Source organism: Panthera pardus, unplaced genomic scaffold (assembly GCF_024362965.1).
Source record: "Panthera pardus isolate Hobbes unplaced genomic scaffold, ASM2436296v1 HiC_scaffold_13, whole genome shotgun sequence".
In the NCBI taxonomy this organism is placed as follows: Eukaryota; Metazoa; Chordata; class Mammalia; order Carnivora; family Felidae; genus Panthera; species Panthera pardus.
In genome coordinates, this window is record NW_026526688.1 from 36,162,010 (window position 1) to 36,185,198 (window position 23,189).

Below are 23,189 nucleotides of genomic sequence, written 5' to 3' on the forward strand. Positions count from 1 at the left end.
TATCCTGATACTAAAACCTGTGTCTGAATTGTTATCAGATGTTTCTTAGTTAGCAATTCCGCAAGCCCAAGTGAGAAAGAAGTAGAGCCAACTGAGAGTCTGTTACCTTAGAGGATTTTTGCACCTGGTCCCCAATGTAGATCTTACGAAACTGTTCAAAAAAGCTCAGCATGGCCAATTCTAGCTTCTCGTTACCCGCTTGAGCCAAGCGAGAATCTGTCAGGTTCATCAGTTGGAGCACGCTAGAGGAAGAAGAGCAATGATTCTCTCAACAGCAGGATATCCTGGTCACTTTAGAAAATCCAACCTACCCTCCAATGGTCATATGTGTCTCCTCTCCTTACCCATCCTATCTAAAAGGCATTCTCTACAGGCTCTATGCTCTGCTGAGAGAACAAAATTCTCCATTTCTGCCCCCATATGAACCATAGCCAGAGAATGAATATGAGTGTCCGGTTGGATGTTTAAAACTTCTAGTCCACTGAGACCGCAGGCTGAGTCAGAACTCATAATTAGCTTAAAAATAGTGGACCCTACCCGCCCCCGACCAGTATTGGGGTAACGGTCTTCCTGAAACTTCTGTGAGACCTTGAGTAAAGCAATTTATTTTCTGAGTCCCAATTCCTCACCCATAAAACGAGGGAGACTGGACTAAGCCCATGGTCCTCAATCTTTTTTCCCACCGAGCCATGAAGGGAATGGACCCATGAAGGACAATGTCCACAGGTAGGTAAAAGCTCCAGGAACCAAGAGCAGATATACCACCGTGACCTCATCCCTGTGCTACTGTGACCTTGTCTCTTTTCCCCGAGCCTTTCCCTGGTGAAAGAAGGCTGGAATGCAAGCGTGTAAGTACTGAATGAGTGTTATTACAAGCAAGTCATCTGACATTTTGATGACATGAGAACAGGTGGTAAACTATTTCTGACACATCATGAGTGAATCAGACTCAGGCCTGATGCTGTAACACTCAGTGTGAGAAACGAGGATACAAGACACTGTCTTCAATTTATATTAGGACACACACACGGTGTCACACCAAGCTGCTGAATCAGAAAGCTTATTTGCTTTCATCCTTATCAAATCTTTGGTCGGCTCTTCAAAAAATGCCAGTGTGACATGCCGTGGAGACTTTTGTCAGGATTAAGGCACCTAAGGGCATATGGGCATCTGATAACAGACAAATGGGCATTTTCAGAATAGGAATTACGGACTGAAATGTCTGGGAACCAAAATATTCTAAGGCATCATGTTAAAATGTGCTTATCTCTAAGGAGAGCATCTCAAAGTTCAGAAACCTTCAGGGTGGCGGTTCCCCAAGGTCACACAATACTGAAACATGACCTGCTCTTCTACTTGCGTTCTGACAGGAGGGTGCACTGGGGTGTCCAGTGGCTACCAGACGCATGACATCATGACAGACTGAATGCGGACACAGATCTGAGAATCCAGCTGACTTCTGGGCCACACGTTAAAACAAAGACACTTCTCTCATTAATTTTTTTGAAAAATATTTAAAAAAACATTATTTCTGTTGACATGTTTTGGGCTTATTGTTATTTTTAAATGAATAAATTTAAACTTTCTCAGTTTTACTTATTTTTATTTTTTAAAAAAGATTTTTTTTGGAATGTTACTTATTTTTGAGAGATAGAGAGACAGAGCATGAGTGGGGGAAGGACAGAGAGAGAGAGGGAGACACAGAATCTGAAGTAGGCTCCAGGCTCTGAGCTGTTAGCACACAGCCTGACACGGGGCTCGAACCCATGAACTGTGAGATCATGACCTGAGCCAAAGTCAGACACTCAACCGACTGAGCCACCCAGGTGCCCCTAAAAAAGATTTTCAGTAATCTCTACACCCAACGTGGGGCTCAAACTCGTAACACCGACATCAAGAGTTGCATGCTCTACTGAGCCAGCCATGCACCCCAGTTTTACTTTTTAATACGAAAAATATCAATAGCTGTATCTTATTTTCTTTTTAAGTTTTATTTTATTTTATTTGAGAGAGCAGAGACAGTGTGAGCAGGGGAGGGGCAGAGAGAGGGAGAGAGAGAATCTCAAACAGGGTCCACACTACCAGCACAGAGCACGATACGGGGCTCAAACTCACGAAACCATGAGATCATGACCTGAGCCGAAACCGAGAGTGGGAAGCTTAAGTGACTGAGCCACCCGGGTGTCCTTTTGATAGCTATATCTTATAAACAAAAGCTCTTTGAGATTCTCAAATACTATTTATTTATTTTTAAAGTTTATTTATTGAGAGAGAGACAGAGAGGAAGAGAGGGGAAGAGCATGCATGTGCGCAGGGGAGGGGCAAAAAGAGGAAGAGAGAGAGAATCCTAAGTAGGCTTCATGCTCTGCACAGAGCCTGATGTGGGGCTCGATCTCATGACTATGAGATCATGACCTGAACCAAAATCAGGAGCTGGATGCTCAATGGACTGAGTCACCCAGGGGCCCCGAGATCCTCGATACTTTTTAAGAGGACAAACAGTCTTGGTGAAAAGGTTTGAGAACCTCTGCAATAGAGTATTAAAAAATCCTGCCTTTTTATTTCCGTGTTAGGTGAAATTTTAGAAATCATTAAATGTTCATTTATAGGTTTTTTTAGAAAGATGGATAAGAATCACAGGTACAAAGTAACTTGAAATCCTCTGGGTGGAAAAGTTATGTCAAGAGATTTGAAAGGCTGCAGAAACTCTGCAATTCCATATTTGGAAATATTTGAAGAACCACAGTTTCCTATTAGTCTCACTCTGCTATTGCAAAAGTAGTCCACATTTCATTAACTCTGAGATACTGTCCTTAAAACTAAAAGCTACTCCCTACTGTCATTTTCCTAATTCTGTATCCATCATTTCCTTGCTGAATTACTGCAGATGTTTCCTCAGTAAAAGCTGAAGGTAGAATTTCTGCTATATTTATAAAATGTATTTATAAAATGTCTGCAGTTGGACCTTCATTTTCATGGGCAATCAGGTTTGTGAGATTACATTCTATACATGGGGAGGAAAGCACTAACAGAAGCAGGCCAAGCTCCCATGGCTTGAGAACACCAAAAGGAGCAGTGGCAGTCACAGCAGTGAAATAGAAAGCCTCTGTGAGACCACTTACCGACAGACAAGCTCGCCATCCATAGCATCTTGCTCATCAGTGCTGGCAAATGAAACCCGGCCACCAATCACTGCGCCAATGATGTAAACCAGCCATGTCAGCCTTCCTGCAACAGGAAGAAGACCTATTAGTGTCCACTCCAGTGGTTACTTCATTGAAGAAATTTCCTCACAGTGAGGTTCATTTCTTACTATGGGCTTCTGTAATCTTAAGAACACTATGGTAAAGCCATAATGCCTAACTTTTCCTACAGAGTATAGCTATCACCCCACTCTGCTAAGGGAAATTCATTAGGTAACAGACATTCTCTTATCAGACAAGGTCATTACTTTTACAGTCCAGTACTTTCTTGAAGTTAAAGACATCCATGTAGATAAGATTTTGGCTACTCTTCCCCAGCTACCTGTGGCATTTATTTATAATAGCCTTTCGTGCAGATGGAGGTAACTAATGATGGAAGAGTCATTTTGGGGTAAAGGGAGGAAAGAGAGGTGGTGATAAGGGGTGCCTGGGTGGCTCAGTTAGCTGAGCATCTGACTCTTGATTTCGGCCCAGGTCAAAATCGTGAGTAGGAGGAGCCCTGCGTGGAGCCCTGATTGGCTCTGTGTTGACAGTGCAGAGGCTGCTTGGGATTCTGTGTCTCGCCTCTCTCCCTCCCCCCCCCCACTCCCCGACTTGCGCTCTCTCAAAAATAAACATTAAAAAAAAAAAAGAGAGAGAGGTGGCAACGAGTGAAGGGGTACTGGCAGCACCGCCTAACAGGCCGCATCCCCCACCCACTCACCCTCCTGCACGGCGATGTCCATGGGGCTTGCGCTGGCGCTCTGTAGCAGCTCCTGATAGGATTGGGCAGACTGGTCGAACAACTGCACAAGGAGCGCACACGTCTTCTCGTATTCACAACGTCCGATAGTAGACAGCTGGTCCAGCTGCTGCTGCACCAGGCCTGTGTCCTCCAGAGGGTCTTCCAGTCCATCCCTGATCCCGAGGGAAGAAGAAGGCGGCTCTCTTAAAATATGCTATTGATTTCCTTACCACGACAGCTCTTGTTCTTCTGCATTTAGCCAACACTTCCACTGGTAGAGGCCCACATCCCCACACTCCCTTTTGCACAGAAGGAATATATATAAAAAGTGGGAAGACCAGTGTCGTCACCCTAGGATGCGTCTTCTTTAGATAGATTCTGTGTGTTCGTGTCCAGTCTTTTGATCTGAACAACTGCTCCCTTAACATTCGTCTGCCTCAACCCTCTCTGTCTTATGCTTCTCACCCCAGGGGTTCTTGGTCCTTGACTATAATAACCTTTGGGACTACAAATATCCTGTCCTCATGTGCGGTCTTTGTGGCCCAATGTATTTTGAAACTTAGAAATCTCCAGATTTTAATGAAGCAATATGAATGCTTCTACCATATAATATGAACCCTCAATGGACTCTCTGGGGTATCAAATACAACATTCCTGTAGCAAAATGTATCAATATTATGAATAGTCACAAAAAACATAAGTTTTAGAAAAAACTATAAATGTGCTCATACTAGCACATGTCAAGTTTTGCCACCAAATGCATTTTCATTCCAAACTGATGAGAAAATTTGGTTCTAGATCTTGGATTTCAGAATTGCAGTTGAGGCACTGTGGATCTACACCAGGTCCTACCTTACCTACTGCTCCTAGATTTAAAAATCTTGTCATACTGCAAGCTCTTTGTGTATTGCTACATTGTAGTGTGACACCCCAGCGGCTGCAACACTGCCCCCATTACAGCTAGAGTTCACAGTTGTGGGTGCACCATGGTCCACACACTGGGCCAGGACATAGCTGTGTGATCCTTCGAATAACCTTGCCCAAGAGCACACAGCTATTAACTGGCTTCCCTGGGCACAGAGCCTGCACGTCTAACCACTCCTCAACACTGCCTCAATGAAACCAGCTGAATCCTCAGGAACAGAAACTATGTCACTAAGAGAAGGATGCTTTCAGGGCTCCTGAGGGCTCAGTCAGTTAAGTGTCTGACTCTTGATTTTAGCTCTGGTCACGTTCTCATGGTTTGTGAGATCCAGCCCCACATCAGGCTCTGCACTGATATCGCGGAGCCTCCGTGGGATTCTCTGTCTCCCTCTCTCTCTGACCCTCTCCTGCTTGTGCTCTCTCTAAAAATAAATAAATGTTAAAAAAAAAAAAAAAAAAAAAGAGAGAATGATGCTTTCTAGTGGGCTTCACAAATACTTGGATTTTGAAATGATTCAAGTCATTAACAGTTGAGACTATCACTCATGGCAATTAAATGTACTTGACTCTGAGCCAATTAAGATCTGATTCTAAAAATACCTCAGACCTTCAGAATCCAAGTAAATTCCCCTGAAAAACAGCTAACAAAAAAATCTACAAGAAAGGTCCCTAAACAAAGAATAACTTCACTTTATACAGGTCATTTTTGAAAGGGTCTAACATTTCTTTAGCTATAGATTTCCGGTCTACTTAACAGTCAAGGTAGACAGAAACCATGTGTTCCTATAATACAATCAGCTACCCACTGCCTAGGATCATCTCCTAGTAAGCTCTGGATTGTGTCATCTTATTTACCCATTTATTTCTTCAGGAAAATAAAGCACCTATAGCTTACACATAATTCTTATCATCTATAGCTTATAAATGTTCCTCTCATGTTTAAAGGAAATCAGTGGCAAGGACAAACAGTATACTGATATACCTAGTAGTCAAAGATATTACTAAGGATGGCAAAAAAGAGAGACCTAATAAGTATGTTAAAGACTATTCTTTCAGATTTTATGCTCTCATCTGCTATTCTGCTGACATGAAAAAATGGCCATTAACAGCATTAGCTCCAAAAGAGAATCATGTCAAGAATGCCTTTGCCAAGTGGGTGTCTCATCTCTGGCAAGTCCAACACCAGGCAACTGGAGAGAGAATACAGAACCCTGTCCCAGGTTCCTTACCTCAGTATGATGTGCACAGATTCCAAACGGGATGTGATATAGGCTTTGGTGACCTCAGGAGTATAAGTTTCCAGCATGTGGGGCTCTGTGGCTTTCACGTATGGCACAGAGGCTGCCAACCGCTGCCATAGGCTCAGGAGATAGTGCACGCTATTCGGGGCAAATTCCCAGTGCTAAGGAAAGCCAAAAGAGTAGGAAGTATACTTCTCATTTCTGTACACAATACATTAGTCCCATGCCACTTGACACAAAGGATAAAGACTTGGGGAAAAAAAAAAGACAGATTTTTATGGGCTTTGTTCTGTGCATGACAACTCATCCAATGTACTTATTAGTATTTCAGAGATTAACCATCTAATAAAAAGAGCTGTTCTATCCTGGTTGTGTAAACCTTCCCACAAGGAAAGCCTTGCGTACGTGGTTCTCAAACATTAGTATCCATGAGGATCACCGGGAGAACTTGCTGGACACAGAGACACTTAGGCTCCACCCTGGACCTACTGAAGCAGAAATTATGGAGGTAAGACAAGCACTTGCATTTTTCATCAAACTCCAGAGGATTTTGAATCAAGCCATAAAATTTGAGAACCACTGCCTTATACTGCGTGACTAAGAAAAAGATGTCACTAACTCTTCCCTCTTCTGTCTAGCTCCCTGTTCCAATCTTGCCTTTTTCAGAGTGATAATCTAAATATTATCCCTGCAATTCCTACAAGTTCCTCTAACCAAATCCTTGTACTTTTTTAAATGCAAATGAGTAGGCTGCAAGAACTACTCTGCAGAGTTGCCCTATACTTCTATTCACTTTGGCTTGAGGGAAAAAAGGGAATACAGGCACACCCATGGGTTTGGTTCCAGACCACTACAGTAGTGAGTCAAATGAATTTTTTGTTTCCCAGTGCACATAAGAAAGTTATGTTTGCACTATACTATAGTATATTAAGTGTGCAATAGCATTATGTCTAAAAAGACAATGTACATATCTTAATTAAAAAATGCTTTATTGCTAAAAATGCTAACCATCATCTGAGATTTCAGGAAGCTGTAATCACTGATCACAGATCACTGTAATACACATGAGAAAGCATGAAATATTGGGAGAATTACCAAAATGTGACACAGAGACATGAAGTGAACAAATGGTGCTGAAAAATGGCACAGACAGAAGACTTGCTCGACGCAGGGGTGCCATAAACGTTCACTTTGTCAGAAATGCAGTATCTGTGAAGCGCAATAAAATGAAATGCAAGAAAACGAGGTCTGCCTGTATTCTTAGAAGTTTAAAACCAATGAGCCAGAGAAAAGGTTCCTATGTGTAGGTGAGAGAAAGACAAGCAATCAAAGACAAACCTGTAGGCTGGTCACTGTGAAGTTAGCTATCAATCGGATGACCTCAGGGTAGTTTTCCACCTTTACTAATTCTCCCAGTTGATAGTTACTCTTCAATCGGGCCAGTAGTCTGCAAAACTCATGGTAATTGTTTGGGTCTGATAAACTCTGGTGACAGCACAGAAGGAAAATGAAATGTAAAATGTGATTCACTATACTTCCAGAATGACATTTGGGATGGCATGAGGGGAAAGGAGAATCTACTTTAACTTCTGAGCTATAGGTCCTCCCTTAGAATGACACATCTCGGGGTGTCTGGGTGGCTCAGTCAGTTAAGCGTCCAGCTTTGGTTCAGGTCATGATCTTGCGGTTCGTGAGTTCGAGCCCTGAGTCATGGTTTTTTGGTGACAGCTCAGAGCCTGGAGCCTGCTTTGGATTCTGTGTCTCCCTCTCTCTCTGCCCCTCCCCCACTCGTGCTGTGTCTCTCCAAAATGAATGTTAAAAAAAAATTAATAATAATAATAAAAAAAAGAATGACACTTCTGTTAGCATGTTTAAAAACAATTTTTTTTAAAAGTTGTTTTTAAAAAGGGACGGTCGCATCTATTATTTCATGTGTTCATAAAAATCATCCTGTGAGATAAAATTTCTAGCATCAATAAAGAGTCTGAAATAGAAGCCCAGAAGGATCACATTAATTGCCTAAAGTGGCTATTAAATAGCATAAAAGGAGCACATTCTAAGATATGACTGGTCTTATACTGATAAAAAAATTATGAAATTTTCATTCTCACATCTGTCAGATTTATCATTAAATAAGACTAACACTTCAGTGGCAAAGTTACACAAATGTTTAGTTTATTTACATTATATCACCATTGTTATAATAAATTTAGTCCTATATTAGTATGTTTATGTGTTTTACTTCATACTTCTATCAAACACTTTGGATTTGCTTGCATATTAGACAAACATATCTGTTTTCTTACACAGGTCTTCCTCTATTAGCATACTTTGTTTTGTTCACCAACACATCCCTGGCACATAGTAGGTGATCTGTGTATTTGTTAAATGAATAAATGCATTTTTAACAGTCTTCAATAAATGCTGCTGAGAAAATTGGACAGCTACATGCAAAAAAAAAAAAAAAAGAAACTGGACCACTTTCTTATATCATACACAAAAATAAACTCAAAATGGACTATAGACTTAAATGTGAGATCTGAAGCCATTATACTCCTAGAAGGAAATGTAGGCAGTCATCTTCTTGACAATGGCTACAGCAACATTTCTTTAGATATGTGTCCTCAGGCAAGAGAAAGAAAAGCAAAAAATAAAGTGCTGGGGCTATACCAAAATAAAATGGTTTTGCATAGTGAAGGAAACCATCAACAAAATGAAAAGACAACCAACCCACTGAATGGGAGAAGATATTTGCAAATGATATAAATAAGGGGTTAACATCCAATATATATAAAGAACTCATACAACTCAACACCAAAAAACAACCTGATTAGAAAATGGGCAGAGGATCTGAATAGACATTTTTCTGAAGACATATAGATGTCCAACAGACACATGAAAAGATGCTCAATATCATTAATCCTCAAAACCACAATGAGATACTACCACTTACACTTGTCAGAATAGCTAGTTAAAAAAAGACAAGAAATACTGGGGCACGTGGCTGGCTAAGTCATTAGAGCATGCTACTCCTGATCTCAGAGTCATGAGTTCAAACCCCACAATGGGTGTAGAGCTTACTTTAAACCAAACAAAAAATCTTGACCCAAAAAGACAAAAAATAACAAATGGTGGTGAGGATGTGGTGAAGAACAAACTCCCATGCACTGTTGGGAGGAATGTAAATTGGTGCAGTCACTGTGGAAAACAGTATGGAGGTTCCTCAAAAAAGTAAAAACAGAAATACCATATGATATAGTAATTCCACTACTGGGTATTTACTCAAAGAAAACAAAAACACTAACCTGAAAAGATATATGCACCCTTATGTGTACTGCAGCATATACAACACAATAACCAAGACATGGAAGCAACGTAAGTGTCCAGTGACAGATGAATGGATAAAGAAAAGTGGTTTGTGTGTGTGTGTGTGTGTGTGTGTGTGTATGTGTGTGTGTGTGTATGTGTGCATATATATAGAGAGGCAGACAGAGAAAGACAAATACCGTATGATTTCATTTATATGTGGAATCTAAAAAACAAAACAAATGAACAGACAAAAAAAAGCAGAGACAGACCTATACATACAGAGAACAAACTGATGGTTGCCAGAGAGGAAGGTTTGTGGGGATGACCAAAAATGGGTGAAGGGGGAGTGGGAATACAGACTCCTAGCTATGGAGTCAGTAAGTCACAGGGACAAAAGGTACGGCACAGGGAATATAATCAATGGTATTGTAGTAGTGTTGTGTGGTGACAGATGGTAGCTACACTTGAGGTAAGAATACCATAACATAAAGAGTTGTTTCACTATGTTGTACATCTGAAACTAATGTAACATTCTGAGACAACTACACTTCAACTTTAAAAAAAAAAAAAATTTTTTTTTTTTTTTTTTAAACAGAGGGACAGGACTAAGTATATTTAAAAATGAAATGTTTGTATGGTATTTCCTAGTGTAGAGAAGTGGTACTTTAAGAAAAGTAGGTGTTGGCTGAATCTCTGGGACTGAAAAAGACAAAAAGGGCAATTGAGTTACAGAATGTATATATTAGAAAAAGCACTTTATCTCTCTTCCCACCTAAAAGCAGCCCTATACACTTAGGTAAATAATGTATATTAAAAAAAAAAAGAAACAAAAACAAAAACCACATTTCTTGAGGGAAAATTACTAGCTCTCTCCCTATTTTTCCTGTATAAGTCCTGCATTCTTGAAGCGAGAGCATACAAATCCCTCGTTTGGGATCAAGAAACTGCCTACAGATACAGATTCACTTAAACCTTCTGAAGAATGACACACCCAACTGCTCTCTAGGATTTCTGCTAAGTGTGGCCTCTAGACGGATTTCCTTCTGACTCCTAACAGATAGGCATATACTAATCACCCCCAGCCCCACAACAGCATATATATGTATGAATTTATTCAAATAAAAATAAATCCTCAAAAATCTTACCTGTGGGTTTTCCAGTATTCGTTTAACACCATCAACAAGATGAGAGAGAAACTTGGCCCTCTCTGCATTATTAAACAGGGATCTTCTGACTGAGGCAATCTGTACTAAGCAGGATAATACCTAAAAGCAGATGCAATCCAAACACAATTGATTAAAAAGATGATATGGCTATTCCATATTATCTTTTCCCTCCTTCCCCTCCTATAATATTCTTCTTACATATGCCATTAATTCTTTCCTTTCAACCCCTGCTACCATTTCAATGACGTAGAAAAAGTTCAGGAAGATGCAACTTAGGATATCGGAAACAGCTTTATTACAAGAAAAAAAACCCCATTAGATCCAAGTTACCATAACAACTAGTTAAATCCAGAGTTTAGAAATTCACTTAGGTATTATTCTTTGACCACCTACCGGCTTCTTTGATTCTTGTTAAGATATGTATTTAAGGTTTTAAAATATCATTCAATTCATAGTTTAAGTAAAGTTTTAGATTTGGTTTTCTCTGTTTCATGAAGAATTTTGGCTCATCAGGCTTTGCTATGTAGTGCTATAATGAAATAACCAAGTTATATCTGTGTCCTAAAAAAACCCAGGCTTTATACTGAAAACACTTCTCTTTCCCCACTATGTTAGATATTTACACTATTTGCCCCTCCAGATCTGTATCTTCTATCATTCTCCACACTGCTCTACTCCTTCAGAAGCTGACTTCTGTTAACTAAGCAGAGCCAAGCTCCACTGCCCTCTTGCCTCTAGTAGGCCTCAACCACTGGAAAGTTCTAGCAGGAGATTAAGGGCAGGAAGAGAGAGGCACCCCTTCTCAACTCCTGGCTGGGCCATGATTGGCAGTATCCCTACTTCTGCTGTCCAGCCCTCCCCTAAGCCACAGCTTCAGCTCTTTCCAGGGTTTTCTCCTCTTGCCCCCAAGGGCTCCCCACTATTGTACTCCCTTAAGGGTGTATGGCACCAACCCCTTGTTGGATTCCCTTAAGGTTGCCCACATATCTTTACATTTAACCTACTGAGCCACCCAGGCGCCCCTTGCCCACATATCTTTACAAATAGTCCTTTCACTAACTACCCCTCTTGAGTGAGCTACCTTTTCCTGAAGTAAACGTAAAGATAAAAACAGCAATGTTTCATGTTTCTACTAAAGCAAAGGTCTACATTTGGAAAAGTACCATAATAACCAGGGAAACAGTCTACTGTAGAAAAACTATGCAAAACATCCATTACTTTCCTGTTTTATTTGTGTGTTTCGTACAGTAGCATTTTACACCAAACAATTTGAAATATGAGACCAGTATCTCTTAGGACCTGGATAATTTTGAGATTTGAGGAGGGTAATTATTCTGCTTTAAAGAAGAAATGCATTACTTCCAAGAGCCCTCAAATGTTGTCCAGGATAGTATACAAATTTGTCTTCCCCTTACAGCTTCCATTTATCACCTATGTAACATGTGCCTGAGGATTTTAAAAACTTTTCTTGGGCAGGATCATCTTCATTTAGACAATACAAGGTGAACCCTCCCACTCCAGCCTGTGATTTGAGGTGTAGTATAAAGTCAGATTCAAGATAAGACCAAAAGAGCTTGACATCTGCAGCAATTTGTCATTAGACAGGAATAAATTTAGAGAGAATTAAGTTAAGACTTTACTGCAAGAACCTTTAGGGTACAAGCTTTACCACAAAAGGCTAGATAACTACCCCCACTATTTCTATGCCTTGCTTCTAGGATTTTATACAACAAAATGAACAAGCATAAGGCTCATTCACCATTGCTACTTTCTAGAAGTAGGTTTGTTTTAGAAACTGTGGTCCTGACTCACCAGAGGTGAAAATGAAGGAGGGATGGAATGATACAGGTCAAAAAACAGCTGCAGAGTTGAAGAATCTAAGAATGCTGGAAAAAGACAAAGGAGTGCGTTACTGAGTATGTCTGCTCGTTGCCAGTGGTACACATGGGACTATGTATCAGTGGACATCTCCCTGCTTTCCTATCTCCCAGTGTTTACCTCCTTTCAAAGTGACAAGGTAAGAGGGGCTTTTTGTTTCCCTCACTGCTGTTTTTAGAGAACTAGGTTTTAGCTCCTCTAAGAGACAGATTCATTTTTCTGACTCTCAGAGAACTTAAACCAATCAGGACTGTGTTCAAGTTTTATCCTAAAGAACACAGAATAAGAACAAGTTCTTTTATTTCATTTTTAAAGCTAGAAATTATGTCAAATGAGTAAGATCACAGAGGTCTCTAGGTGATTAATGTAGGAAGGTCAAAGTTACATTCGTTAGTAACCCAGTAACTAAAAAAAGGCTCTGAGGCTGAGGGATCTGTAAGATTCCTCCAACAACCTCTTCCTCACTTTATCAAGGCAGATGCTGACCTTCTAAATTGTCTCTAACAACAAGCAAAGGGTTGTCATCCCACAGACGCTGTGCAGGTCTGAGCAGCAGCAGTCTGTCCCAGGTGGTAAAATTCTGTTACCTGATCTCCAGCTGGTGGGGATCTGTACTGTGCACAGGTCATCTGAGGACTCGTCAGTAGAAGTGCCGATGAAATCAAAGTTTAGGCAGTTATGAGTGAGTTTGAGCAGTTGCATGAGCAAGCCATGCTGACTTTCATCATTCAAGTTTAGATTCTTTCCTGAAGCCTGTAAAAGTGACCACATAATGAGCCCCAAACAATCACTCCTCTCTTCCCAGCTTGCTGCCAGACTCCTGAGAAGGCTGTTAAGCCAGAAAAGGAGGGCAGTATTTCAACTCAATAAAGCAAGTTTTCCCCTGCAAAAGATGCTGTACTTCCATCACCTTAACGTCACTATGAAAATCCTAGATCCTTATTTACTATAAAAACATGAAACTGGTATTTAAAGACCTCCCTCTTTGGACACTTATCCTTTACGTGTTGTAGACACAGTGACCACAAGGGATTCTGAAGCAATATGGGATGTGTGGTTGTTCCATTTGCTATGAGATCCTAATAATTTCTGGATAGCGTCTGTGAACTCAGTGACCGGCTGGCTAACTGTTTTTGACAGTATCAGTGGGGAGGAGTCAATCCTCAGTTTTCTCCAAAGCTTTTCCCCTCCAGGGGGTACAACAGCTTTTGCCAGGCAGCTTGCCCAACCTGAGGACTGTTTGGGAATTCTGAGGTAGAATGAAGTAATTGAGGAAGATGAAGATCATTAAATGGAGCAACAGAAAGAATCCAAACTTGCTTCTAAAAGTTGACACATAATGGAAAAAGAGACTGAAGACAAAAACAAAACAAAAACAAAAACCCAACTCCCCCAAACCCCCCACAACAAAACAAAAACAAACAGCCAGAGGCTAATCCCATTTAGCTTTCTACAGAGAGAAGCTTCCTTACACATTGTTACAAATGTGTAGAACTCATAGGTGAGCATTGTTTTCTTAGTTCAACTCTATCCATAAATGAACCACAACACCAATTTTCTGCTTTAAAACAGGTAATTTCCTTATATGATAACTGTCTACCCCTTCAGGATATGAAATCTAAATGGATGTTAAAAATTCAAAATCTACTTTTCCTTACAGATGTTGCTTGTTTATTTGCTGCCTGTAACTCAGCAGGGGGCAGGGGAGCTGGCCTGTTTCAGTATGCTAACAATGCAGCCTGAACCTACTTTCAGAGCACTAAGAATCCAAACACCATAAAGCTAACATGCCTTTACTCCATGAAGGGAGATTTTATGTGCGTATAAAAAAAGCAAACAGCAAGTCCCAAATTCTGTGCTATACTAGATTCCTTGGGATATGTGTTCATTTACTGTGCTTTGCTTAGGGGAACAGCTCTGAAATAGGGCAATTCCAATCCTTTTCCTAATGTCAGTGGTCAGCGTGCCACTTTCTTCCGCATCTCAGAGGCAGGTGTCGTAGGAGAGATCGTGATGGTTAAAGGGCTGCACCAACTCTCAAGGGGTTGGCTTGGAGCTGACCCCTAACAGCTCCCCACTCATTCTCATCCTTTCAAAGAGGCCTAGGAAGGAGGACCCAACCTACAATCTTACCTGTTTTAGTAAATTGCAGGAAAGTGTGAAGATATCAAATAACGATGAATCTCGGAAAGAAGAGGCTATTTTTCTGTGCTTGGTTAAAGGATGGGTGGTGTCTGCCTGTGCAAAAAATAAACCAATCCAAGTTTTAGAATTAATTGCAAAGAAAAAAAACTTTCATGCAGACTTCAAATAAACTAGGATTTCCAATAAAACCAACTTGTATATACAAAATACATTTTTAATGTTTAAATCACCATTAACTTATGTATAGTAAGAGGATGCAAAGGACAATAAGCGGCTAACAGCTAGCCAGGATCTGTCTATTGCTTACAGATGGAAGACGGAAAGAGAGATGAGTATCTCCACTGCAAAGTTTTAATTTCCTCTGCACAAGGGGGTAAAATTTAACAAACTGCTGGCAGATATTGCTAATAATTACTAGCATGTTGTATTGTGGCTTAGTCTCAGAAACAGACAGTGGCAAGGCTTGGGTTTGGTAAACAATCTGCTCAGGGCTAAAGTTACCATAGAATTTCTACAACAGTCATTAATTAACTAACAACCATGAACTTAGGATAACTGACAATAGCCCACAACATTCTCTGCCTTCTCTAACCTATTTCAACATGTAGTCTCTATCCCAGAAGTGAGCACTTAAATTGAATGGTTGTATTGGTCTCTCATTTTTTTCCTCTGTTCTTCTCTTTTCAGCCAAACTTTAAAGGTTTCTGTGGTTAAGGACTCCATCGCTGGCTTCTTTAGTATGCCCTCTATTTCTGACACACAGACACTTCAGTAAGGGAACAAAGGAATTTCAAGGTTACCAAGGGAATTTTTAGTCCAACCACCTACCGAAAGCTTAAATCTCTTCTATAGACCAATCAACTCATTCAAGAGGGGGCTCATTAAAGAGTAATGCAGCACTCCCCTTGATTCTCTCTCTTTTTTTTTAACGCTTTATCTATAAGTAATCTCTACACCCAGTGTGGGGCTCAAACTCACGACCATGAGATGAAGAGTCACATGCTCCTCCTACTGAACAAGCCAGGCACCCCTCCCTTGATTTTATTTCTAAGTTCAAACACGAACTTAGACAGAAAAATGCTGATTTAAATCTGACAATCCCCTCCCCCCAAAAAAACACAAACCCAACAGAAAATTGAATTTTATAGTGGTTCAAAATATTCCCCAATTCTAGCTTCACTGTCACTGTATCATCATAAATGTCTTGAATATTATTCCATTGCTAGATTATGTACCATATTCCAAGTATGCTGATCATAATAGAGAATAATTACATTAAGTACATTACACACATTTCCATTAAGAAAGACAAAAGTTTGAAGTTTTCTTTTTTAAAAATATTAACATTAATGTATTTTGTGGGGCCAAGCTTCAAAGAAGAGAACATTAAAAAAAATTTTTTTAAATGTTTATTATTTATTTTTGAGAGAGAGACAGAGAACAAGTAGGGGAGGATTAGAGAGAGAGGAAGACACAGAAGCCAAAGCAGGCTCTAGACTCTGAGCTGTCAGCACCGAGCCCAACGCAGGGCTCAAACCCATGAACCATGAGATCATGACCTGAGCCAAAGTTGGATGCTTAACTGACTGAGCCACCCAGTCACCCCCAAAAAGGAGAACATTAACTCCACAATCTCTGTATTTAGTTAATGCATGCTTTACTACTACCACAAAGGTAATAGCAGTTACATTAATAAGTTAGTTGTTAAGAGCATAGGTTCTGGAATAAGACTATGTGGGTTCAAATTCAGATACTTTTGCTTGCTGACTGTGACATCTTAGGCAAATTATTTACCTTTATGTGCTTCAGTTTCCTTATATAGAAAACGGGACAACCATAGTACCTACCTCACAGGACTACTGTGAGAATAAAATTAGTTAATATAAGTGAAGTCTTCAGAACAGTGCCTGTCACATAGTAATCACTCAAAAGTATAAGCTATTATTATTTTCTTTCTTTTTTTTTTTTTTAATTTTTTTTTTTTCAACGTTTTTTATTTATTTTTGGGACAGAGAGAGACAGAGCATGAACGGGGGAGGGGCAGAGAGAGAGGGAGACACAGAATCGGAAACAGGCTCCAGGCTCCGAGCCATCAGCCCAGAGCCTGACGCGGGGCTCGAACTCACGGACTGCGAGATCATGACCTGGCTGAAGTCGGACGCTTAACCGACTGCGCCACCCAGGCGCCCCTAAGCTATTATTATTTTGATAATGATTGATCACAGTGGGGATCACATGTGACATAGAATATAATATGGACTCCAGATTTTAAATGGCTGTAAGCTGATGCATTTATAGTAGTACTAACAGTTAAAATTTCTCAGGGTTAATAAAAATGTCTGCATAAATATGCACCATAGCAACAGTGATGCCAATGTAATTAACAGCTGACAACCGAAGGGTGAGATGTCACAATTAATATTAATACTGGCCTGTTCAATAATTATAAAATTTTAGCCGGATATAAAAGTAAATGACTACCAAAATAATAGCCAGAGCGAAAGAAAGCCACTGGTGTTTCCTCTGTAGTAATCTATAACGTCAATGGATACTCAAATAATTATTTGGTATTTAGCACAATGTTTTATGCATTCTAAAAAGATCCCCTCACAAATCTTTAATAGCACATGGGAACTGAGTTTTAAATGATTATAAACACATACTAATGTATACAGAAGTGGCACACAAATATTCTGGTTCCACTTTTGTGGTTCCTTTTTTGGACTCATTTAACAATTGTTTCATTAACGTTTTGACTTAGGACTGTTCCTCCCATCTCTCACAATGAACCTTAATTCCAGCAAGGATAGCTAGCTGATGGGAGGATCAAATATTCTGGAGACAGAAGAGGACCAGGACATTAAGAATGAGGAAGGTTGCACTTACAGAGGAAAACCCAATGGAACTATTGTTTCAAAGGGCATTAATCACTTACCGCAAAAGCACACAACTGCCAAAAAAGATCATCCCACACATAGCAGAAAACACCAATACTGAGAAAAAATATGGCACTTACTTCAATGAGGAAGGCTGTAGCACTTACTTGATTAATTTCATTGGTTAGCTGAGATAAAATTGTGACGCCAATGATGCAGTATTCAACACTATCCTGGAAAAAAAAACAAAAACAAAAACAAAAACATAAGGTAGAAGTTGGGATGTGCAGCTTGATTTCAGCAATGGCAGTGCACTCACAATTTTGAAATGGCACAATCCTGTGTTGCTATCAAAACTGCCTGGATAAGGTAGCAAGGAATTGCAGTTTAAAACTATTGCTTTGCTGGGGCGCCTGGCTGACTCAGTTGGTTGAGTGTCTGACTTCAGCTCAGGTCACGATCTCATGGTTTGTGAGTTCAAGCCCCATGCTGGGCTCTGTGCTGACAGCTCAGAGCCTGCAGCCTGCTAGGGATCCTGTGTCTCCCTCTCTATGCCCCTCCCCTGCTCATGCCTCTGTCTCTCTCTTTCTCTCAAAAAGTAAATAAACATAAAATAAAATAAAATAAAATAAAATAAAATAAAATAAAATAAAATAAAATAAAATAAAATAAAACTATTGCTTTGCAGCACACAAAACCTAGCAGTCATGCAGGGAGACTGCTAAATCTGCCTTTATCAACATTGAGGCCTTTTGTACTTTAAAAATACTCGTATTACCTCATATCCATTATACAAAGAGAAACTGGCAAAATACATTTAAGATAAGTGACAAATGAATGCATAACATAATTTACAAAGAGACTACATACAATAAGAAAAAGACAACCAGATTTTTAAAATGTACATAAGATATAAACAGGAAGTTCACAGAAGAAAATAGGTAGTAAATTAACAAATGAAAATTTTGTTTTGTCTCATTTATAACTCAAATGCTGAGATACTAATTCTTTTTAGCTATTAAATTGGAAAAATTAAAAAGCTGAGCTCGCAGGGTGAAGGTACGGGAGAAAGGCAGACACTCTTTAATTGCTGTAGGAAACAACTTTTTTTGAGGATAATTTGGAAGTATCTTTGACAGCCAAAAACGCACATAGCCCTTTGATTGTATAATTCCATGGCTAGGAATTCACCCTTCAAACACACTTACTCCAAATATGACAGGTATATATATTCTAGGATATTCATTCAAGTGTTTACATAACAGTCAAAATATAAAACTAAACTAAATGCCCACCTATATAAGAAATTAGTTAACTAAATTATGGTACCTTAAGATTGGAACAGAGTTTGTGCTGACGTGTAAACACGCAAAGCTAAGGCATATTAAAGGTGAAAAAGACACAGAAGAGAATGTATAAGATAATACCACTTTGTGTAATGTTTAAATGTGTAATGTTTATTACATATGCGTATGCAAGCTGCTTCTCACATTCCTATTACATCAGATATATACATCTTACCTGTAAAAACCTTGTGACATCTGTGATTGCATTTCTGAAGACATAGTCATCCTTCTGACAGTCAAACCAGCCCAGTTTTGTGATCCTGGCATATAACTGAATAAGCGCTTGCGTCACAAAAGTCGCCAACTTTGGCCGAGTGGCAAGGTAGTTGAGCACATAGTTCCCTACAAAACAAAAGAAGTCACATAAAGCAAGCTCTGCCAGGGAAGGGCAAACATCTTTAAATATACGAAATGTCTGAGGAATGGTAAATTTAGACTATTTCCCCTAAACCTCCTGTAACTCTTGTTTTTGTTGTATTCCCTTAATTCTTAATACTACTGAGAAAATGGCACTTTGAATTTAAGATTACTAGGCTTTCCAATTCAGGATTTTATACTTGTCACAATGAAGACCCTGGAGTATGGCCGTTCTGAATGTACTTGAGCTTGAATGTACTGAGCTTGTCTGCACAGAATTCAAAATCCTTAACAGTTGTTTTTTCTTAGTTATTAGTGGCAGTAAAGGCTGAACAAAACAGTCTGATGACAAAGGACAGGACTGTCCCCCTGATGACAAAAGGGAGGACTTAGACTTATCTAGAAATAATTATATAAGGCCCCTAATTCTGGAAAAAACCTGGATTCTATATATTTTTTATGCTCAGCAATTTCAGAACATTATCAAACAAGCAACACGAATTTAACTATTATTAGCACATCATTAAACAAACTAATTTCTTGAAGGAAAAACCGATAATTCTCTACTTACGAATATCTATGCGTTGCTCCAATGGTAGAGGGTTGTTTGTGCGTGATACAAGCTTTGTAAGGCATGTAGCTGCCAGTAACTGGGAGTAAGAGGACTGTGAAAAGAGGGGGGAAAAGACTCAGAATTCAATTTTATTGAATTAGTCGGTCATGAGGCTTTTTATTTGGATATCTATGCTTAGATTGAAGAAAAATTAATCAGTTTTGCCATTTTCTTCGTTTCTCTGCATTTTAGAGGGCCTCAGGAAAAACGAGTCCCACACGTAGTACGTGTTCACTTAACTGATTTCAGTTACGAACAAGGCAGTATGAAGTGAATGGCCTGATCAAACTGAACCCAGTGCCACTTCTGTATCACTTACAGGGGGTCACTTCAGAAAGATATTAAGAAGACAGATCTCTTATTTAAACTGAGAAATCTTCAGTCAAAAGCCTTGTTATAATGATGCTTCAAAAAGTTTCAACTCAAAATATTCCGTAGTATACCATTAGAAAGTTTAAAAAAAAAAAAAAAAGCAGCATTAGAGGAAGTCATTACATTAAGCTGTACAGTTAATCCTAAACTTTTATCTTCACAGCAGCATAACTAGCAATCAGATACAGCTTTCCAGAATGTATATGGTAGTTTTAAAGTAAATTTATAACAATTATTTATGAGAAAGAAAAATTATGCCCTGTGCAAGGGAATAGCATTATCATATTCTCGTATGTGGATTTTATGAATTTTAACCTTATGGAGAATCAAGAGTATTCTAACTGATCATAATGTATAAAAGGGAGCCATGTACAAATTCTTCCATGTGGCTCTATTATAATAGTGTCATGTAACAGTGACAGACTCAGAACTATTAAAACAATTTAATTAAGGTTTAAGGATAATTTCCCACGACACTAAAAGTCCTTAAGACAGCAGGCTATCCATAGGCACTGCATAATGCCACCAGTTATAAAAAACTTTATGCTTAAGAAAAAAAAATCTATAAAAAAATCACTTGACATGTGACTTTTACTCAACAGCCCTGAACATGGGTTAACTGATTACAGCAGGTGTGTCAAATCACTAATAACGCAAGAGAGGTTACTCTAACTGCAGAATAGAGCATATAAATGTAACTATACATTATATAACATCTAAATGGTTTTCACACATAATTCCAATAAATCTGCTAGGTCACTCTAAGAAGTCAATAGAGATTAGAAGGAAGCACCCACTATAATTGTGTTTAGTATTGCACCAATTTATTCCAGCCTGTTTTACTTACTGACTGTCAACGTGAGGATCTGGAGTTAACGATGTCAGATACGATAGGGTGGGGCCCCAGTGGGAGTCACCTGTAAGAGCTGGTTGTGCATCTCCCATAGCACAAATATACAAATCTAAGTGGGTCAATCCTAAGACTGAGCGACTGGAAAGCAATATACAAAACACTACATGCAGAAGCAGAGCAGAGCACTCTACAACCTCTGACCCGGGTCTCTGTAACCTTCAGATATTTGCTGCTAGTCGGGATTCTGACTCTCGGTGCCCTTTCATGATACCCTGGTTGGATTCTTACCCTTCCCTTCCTAAGATCTTCATCTTGCCTAAAATGTTAACTTAATCAAATTATGTCTCATTAACAGCATTATATTGATCACCACACTGCCATTTTTAAGCTGGAAGGAGCTCTGATTCCCTTTTTAAAAACTGTAACTTCTTGTAGTTTTCGTTGTCAAGATTTTCCCCAACCCCTCTGAGGCAGTAAGCAGTGACTCTGGTACAGAGGAGGAAGAACAGAGGTGACCAGGGAGCTTGTACGCTGTGTGACATGGGCTATGTGGGTAAGAAAGGTCTGTCTTCTTTTTTTTTTTTTTTTTTTATTTATTTTTGGGACAGAGAGAGACAGAGCATGAACGGGGGAGGGGCAGAGAGAGAGGGAGACACAGAATCGGAAACAGGCTCCAGGCTCCGAGCCATCAGCCCAGAGCCTGACGCGGGGCTCGAACTCACGGACTGGACCGCGAGATCGTGACCTGGCTGAAGTCGGACGCTTAACCGACTGCGCCACCCAGGCGCCCCAAGGTCTGTCTTCTTTGTAAAGGATATGAGGTGGTACTTAAGTGTGAGAAACAGGAAAAAAAAAGTCCCAGAAATTTGATTCAAGATGAAAAATGAGAGAACAAGATATATTTCAGTGAGATTTTCCTGATGGGGCTGTGTGTCCTTTTGTTGTCGACCAGGCAGCTGGCTATGGTGCTTTTTAAAGGTGAAATTAAGGAGGCAGAGGTACCTAGAAGAATTAAGGAACAAAACTTATCCCAGTCCACCCTTAAACTTAGAATGTATTTTCCTAAACCTCTCTGATCCTACAGGATTTTTCAAGCCTTACGTACACTTCCTCTTTCGAGGAGCAGCTGGCACTTGCTCAGGCAATCAGGGCTGTTGGTGAATTCAACCAAGGCTTTCTCTGCCTGCAGTCGAGTGGTTGTGTCTGTTGTTTCATAGAGCTGTTTGCACAGATTCTCGAGTTGGGCCAGGCTCTGGAAAAGATCAGTCAAGAAAGAAATCAGTCTATACACACAATGTACTGTCCTCAAAGCCACTAGACAAAGATAAGTAATAATCAATGGAGAGAGACTTGCTTTTCAACTCTGAGGAGAATCTGGGTGACCTTTATCTAATAATAACTATTTATAGCTTTTTAAAAATTTTATGCTTTAGAAGACAAAATGATAAAATACCTAAAATGTCTATCTATACTTTTTTAGTCATTGCCTTAAAGATCAATCACAAACAATACATTTTTCATTGCAAATACCCATCCTCCTAAGCTTTTCCAAAAGGCTTTCAAATAAAAATTCAGAATTTACTTGCTCTCCCATCAATTTCAAAACTCAATACTAGAGGCATTCCTGTAAAATTAAGCACATAAACACACAATGTGTCACACATCTTTAAATAGTTTTAAATATTTTCCCTTTGCCTAGTAGTTATTAGCTTACAATTCTGTGTCTGAATAAATAAAGATGGACAACCTCTCTGGGAAAGCTTCAGAATGCATGTACGCACCTTCCTCCCTGGATCCCTCATGTTTAAAGTTCAGCAGACTCTCTTCTCTTGTTGTACTTTAAACTCGTGCTTCAGCTCCAAATTTAAAGTGGAAGGGTCAAAATACATTCAACCCTAGCATATGCTCAGACGGAGATAAGATGAGGGAAACGCCCCCAAACAAACCCTTCTCTCCAAATCTTGAAACAGTTCCAGGGAGGCAGGAAGGGGATGGGTGTGTGCTTCAGTCAGAACCCAAAGGGATGCAAGTCTACTTCCACTGAACGTGGAAGTGTTGAGAAGCAAAGAGGAAAGAAACCTGTAAGAGTGCACTTAACTGTCACCTCTCACTGACTGAAGAGGAGGGCAAACATCTGTTAGTCTTTAAAGAAATGGTTTGGACTTTAAGAAGAAATCTGAGC

The 23,189-nt window shown here is 39.6% G+C and overlaps 1 protein-coding gene across 1 annotated transcript in view; it reads right to left on the reverse strand.

Moving 5' to 3' along the window:
• XPO7 (exportin 7) overlaps positions 1 to 22,824 on the reverse strand; it is a 40,590-nt gene extending 17,766 nt beyond the window's left edge. The window contains exons 1-14 of the mRNA XM_053900967.1: positions 22,789 to 22,824; positions 22,113 to 22,259; positions 19,741 to 19,834; positions 18,988 to 19,154; positions 17,607 to 17,699; positions 14,579 to 14,683; positions 13,033 to 13,198; positions 12,380 to 12,453; positions 10,547 to 10,666; positions 7,431 to 7,577; positions 6,081 to 6,253; positions 3,907 to 4,100; positions 3,123 to 3,228; positions 107 to 242 (exon numbers count right to left, since the gene is read on the reverse strand). Coding sequence (XP_053756942.1) covers positions 107 to 242; positions 3,123 to 3,228; positions 3,907 to 4,100; positions 6,081 to 6,253; positions 7,431 to 7,577; positions 10,547 to 10,666; positions 12,380 to 12,453; positions 13,033 to 13,198; positions 14,579 to 14,683; positions 17,607 to 17,699; positions 18,988 to 19,154; positions 19,741 to 19,834; positions 22,113 to 22,259; positions 22,789 to 22,809 — 1,743 coding nt within the window. The 5' untranslated portion in view covers positions 22,810 to 22,824. The remainder of the gene's footprint in view (positions 1 to 106; positions 243 to 3,122; positions 3,229 to 3,906; positions 4,101 to 6,080; positions 6,254 to 7,430; positions 7,578 to 10,546; positions 10,667 to 12,379; positions 12,454 to 13,032; positions 13,199 to 14,578; positions 14,684 to 17,606; positions 17,700 to 18,987; positions 19,155 to 19,740; positions 19,835 to 22,112; positions 22,260 to 22,788) is intronic.
• Between the last annotated feature and the right edge of the window lie 365 nt (positions 22,825 to 23,189).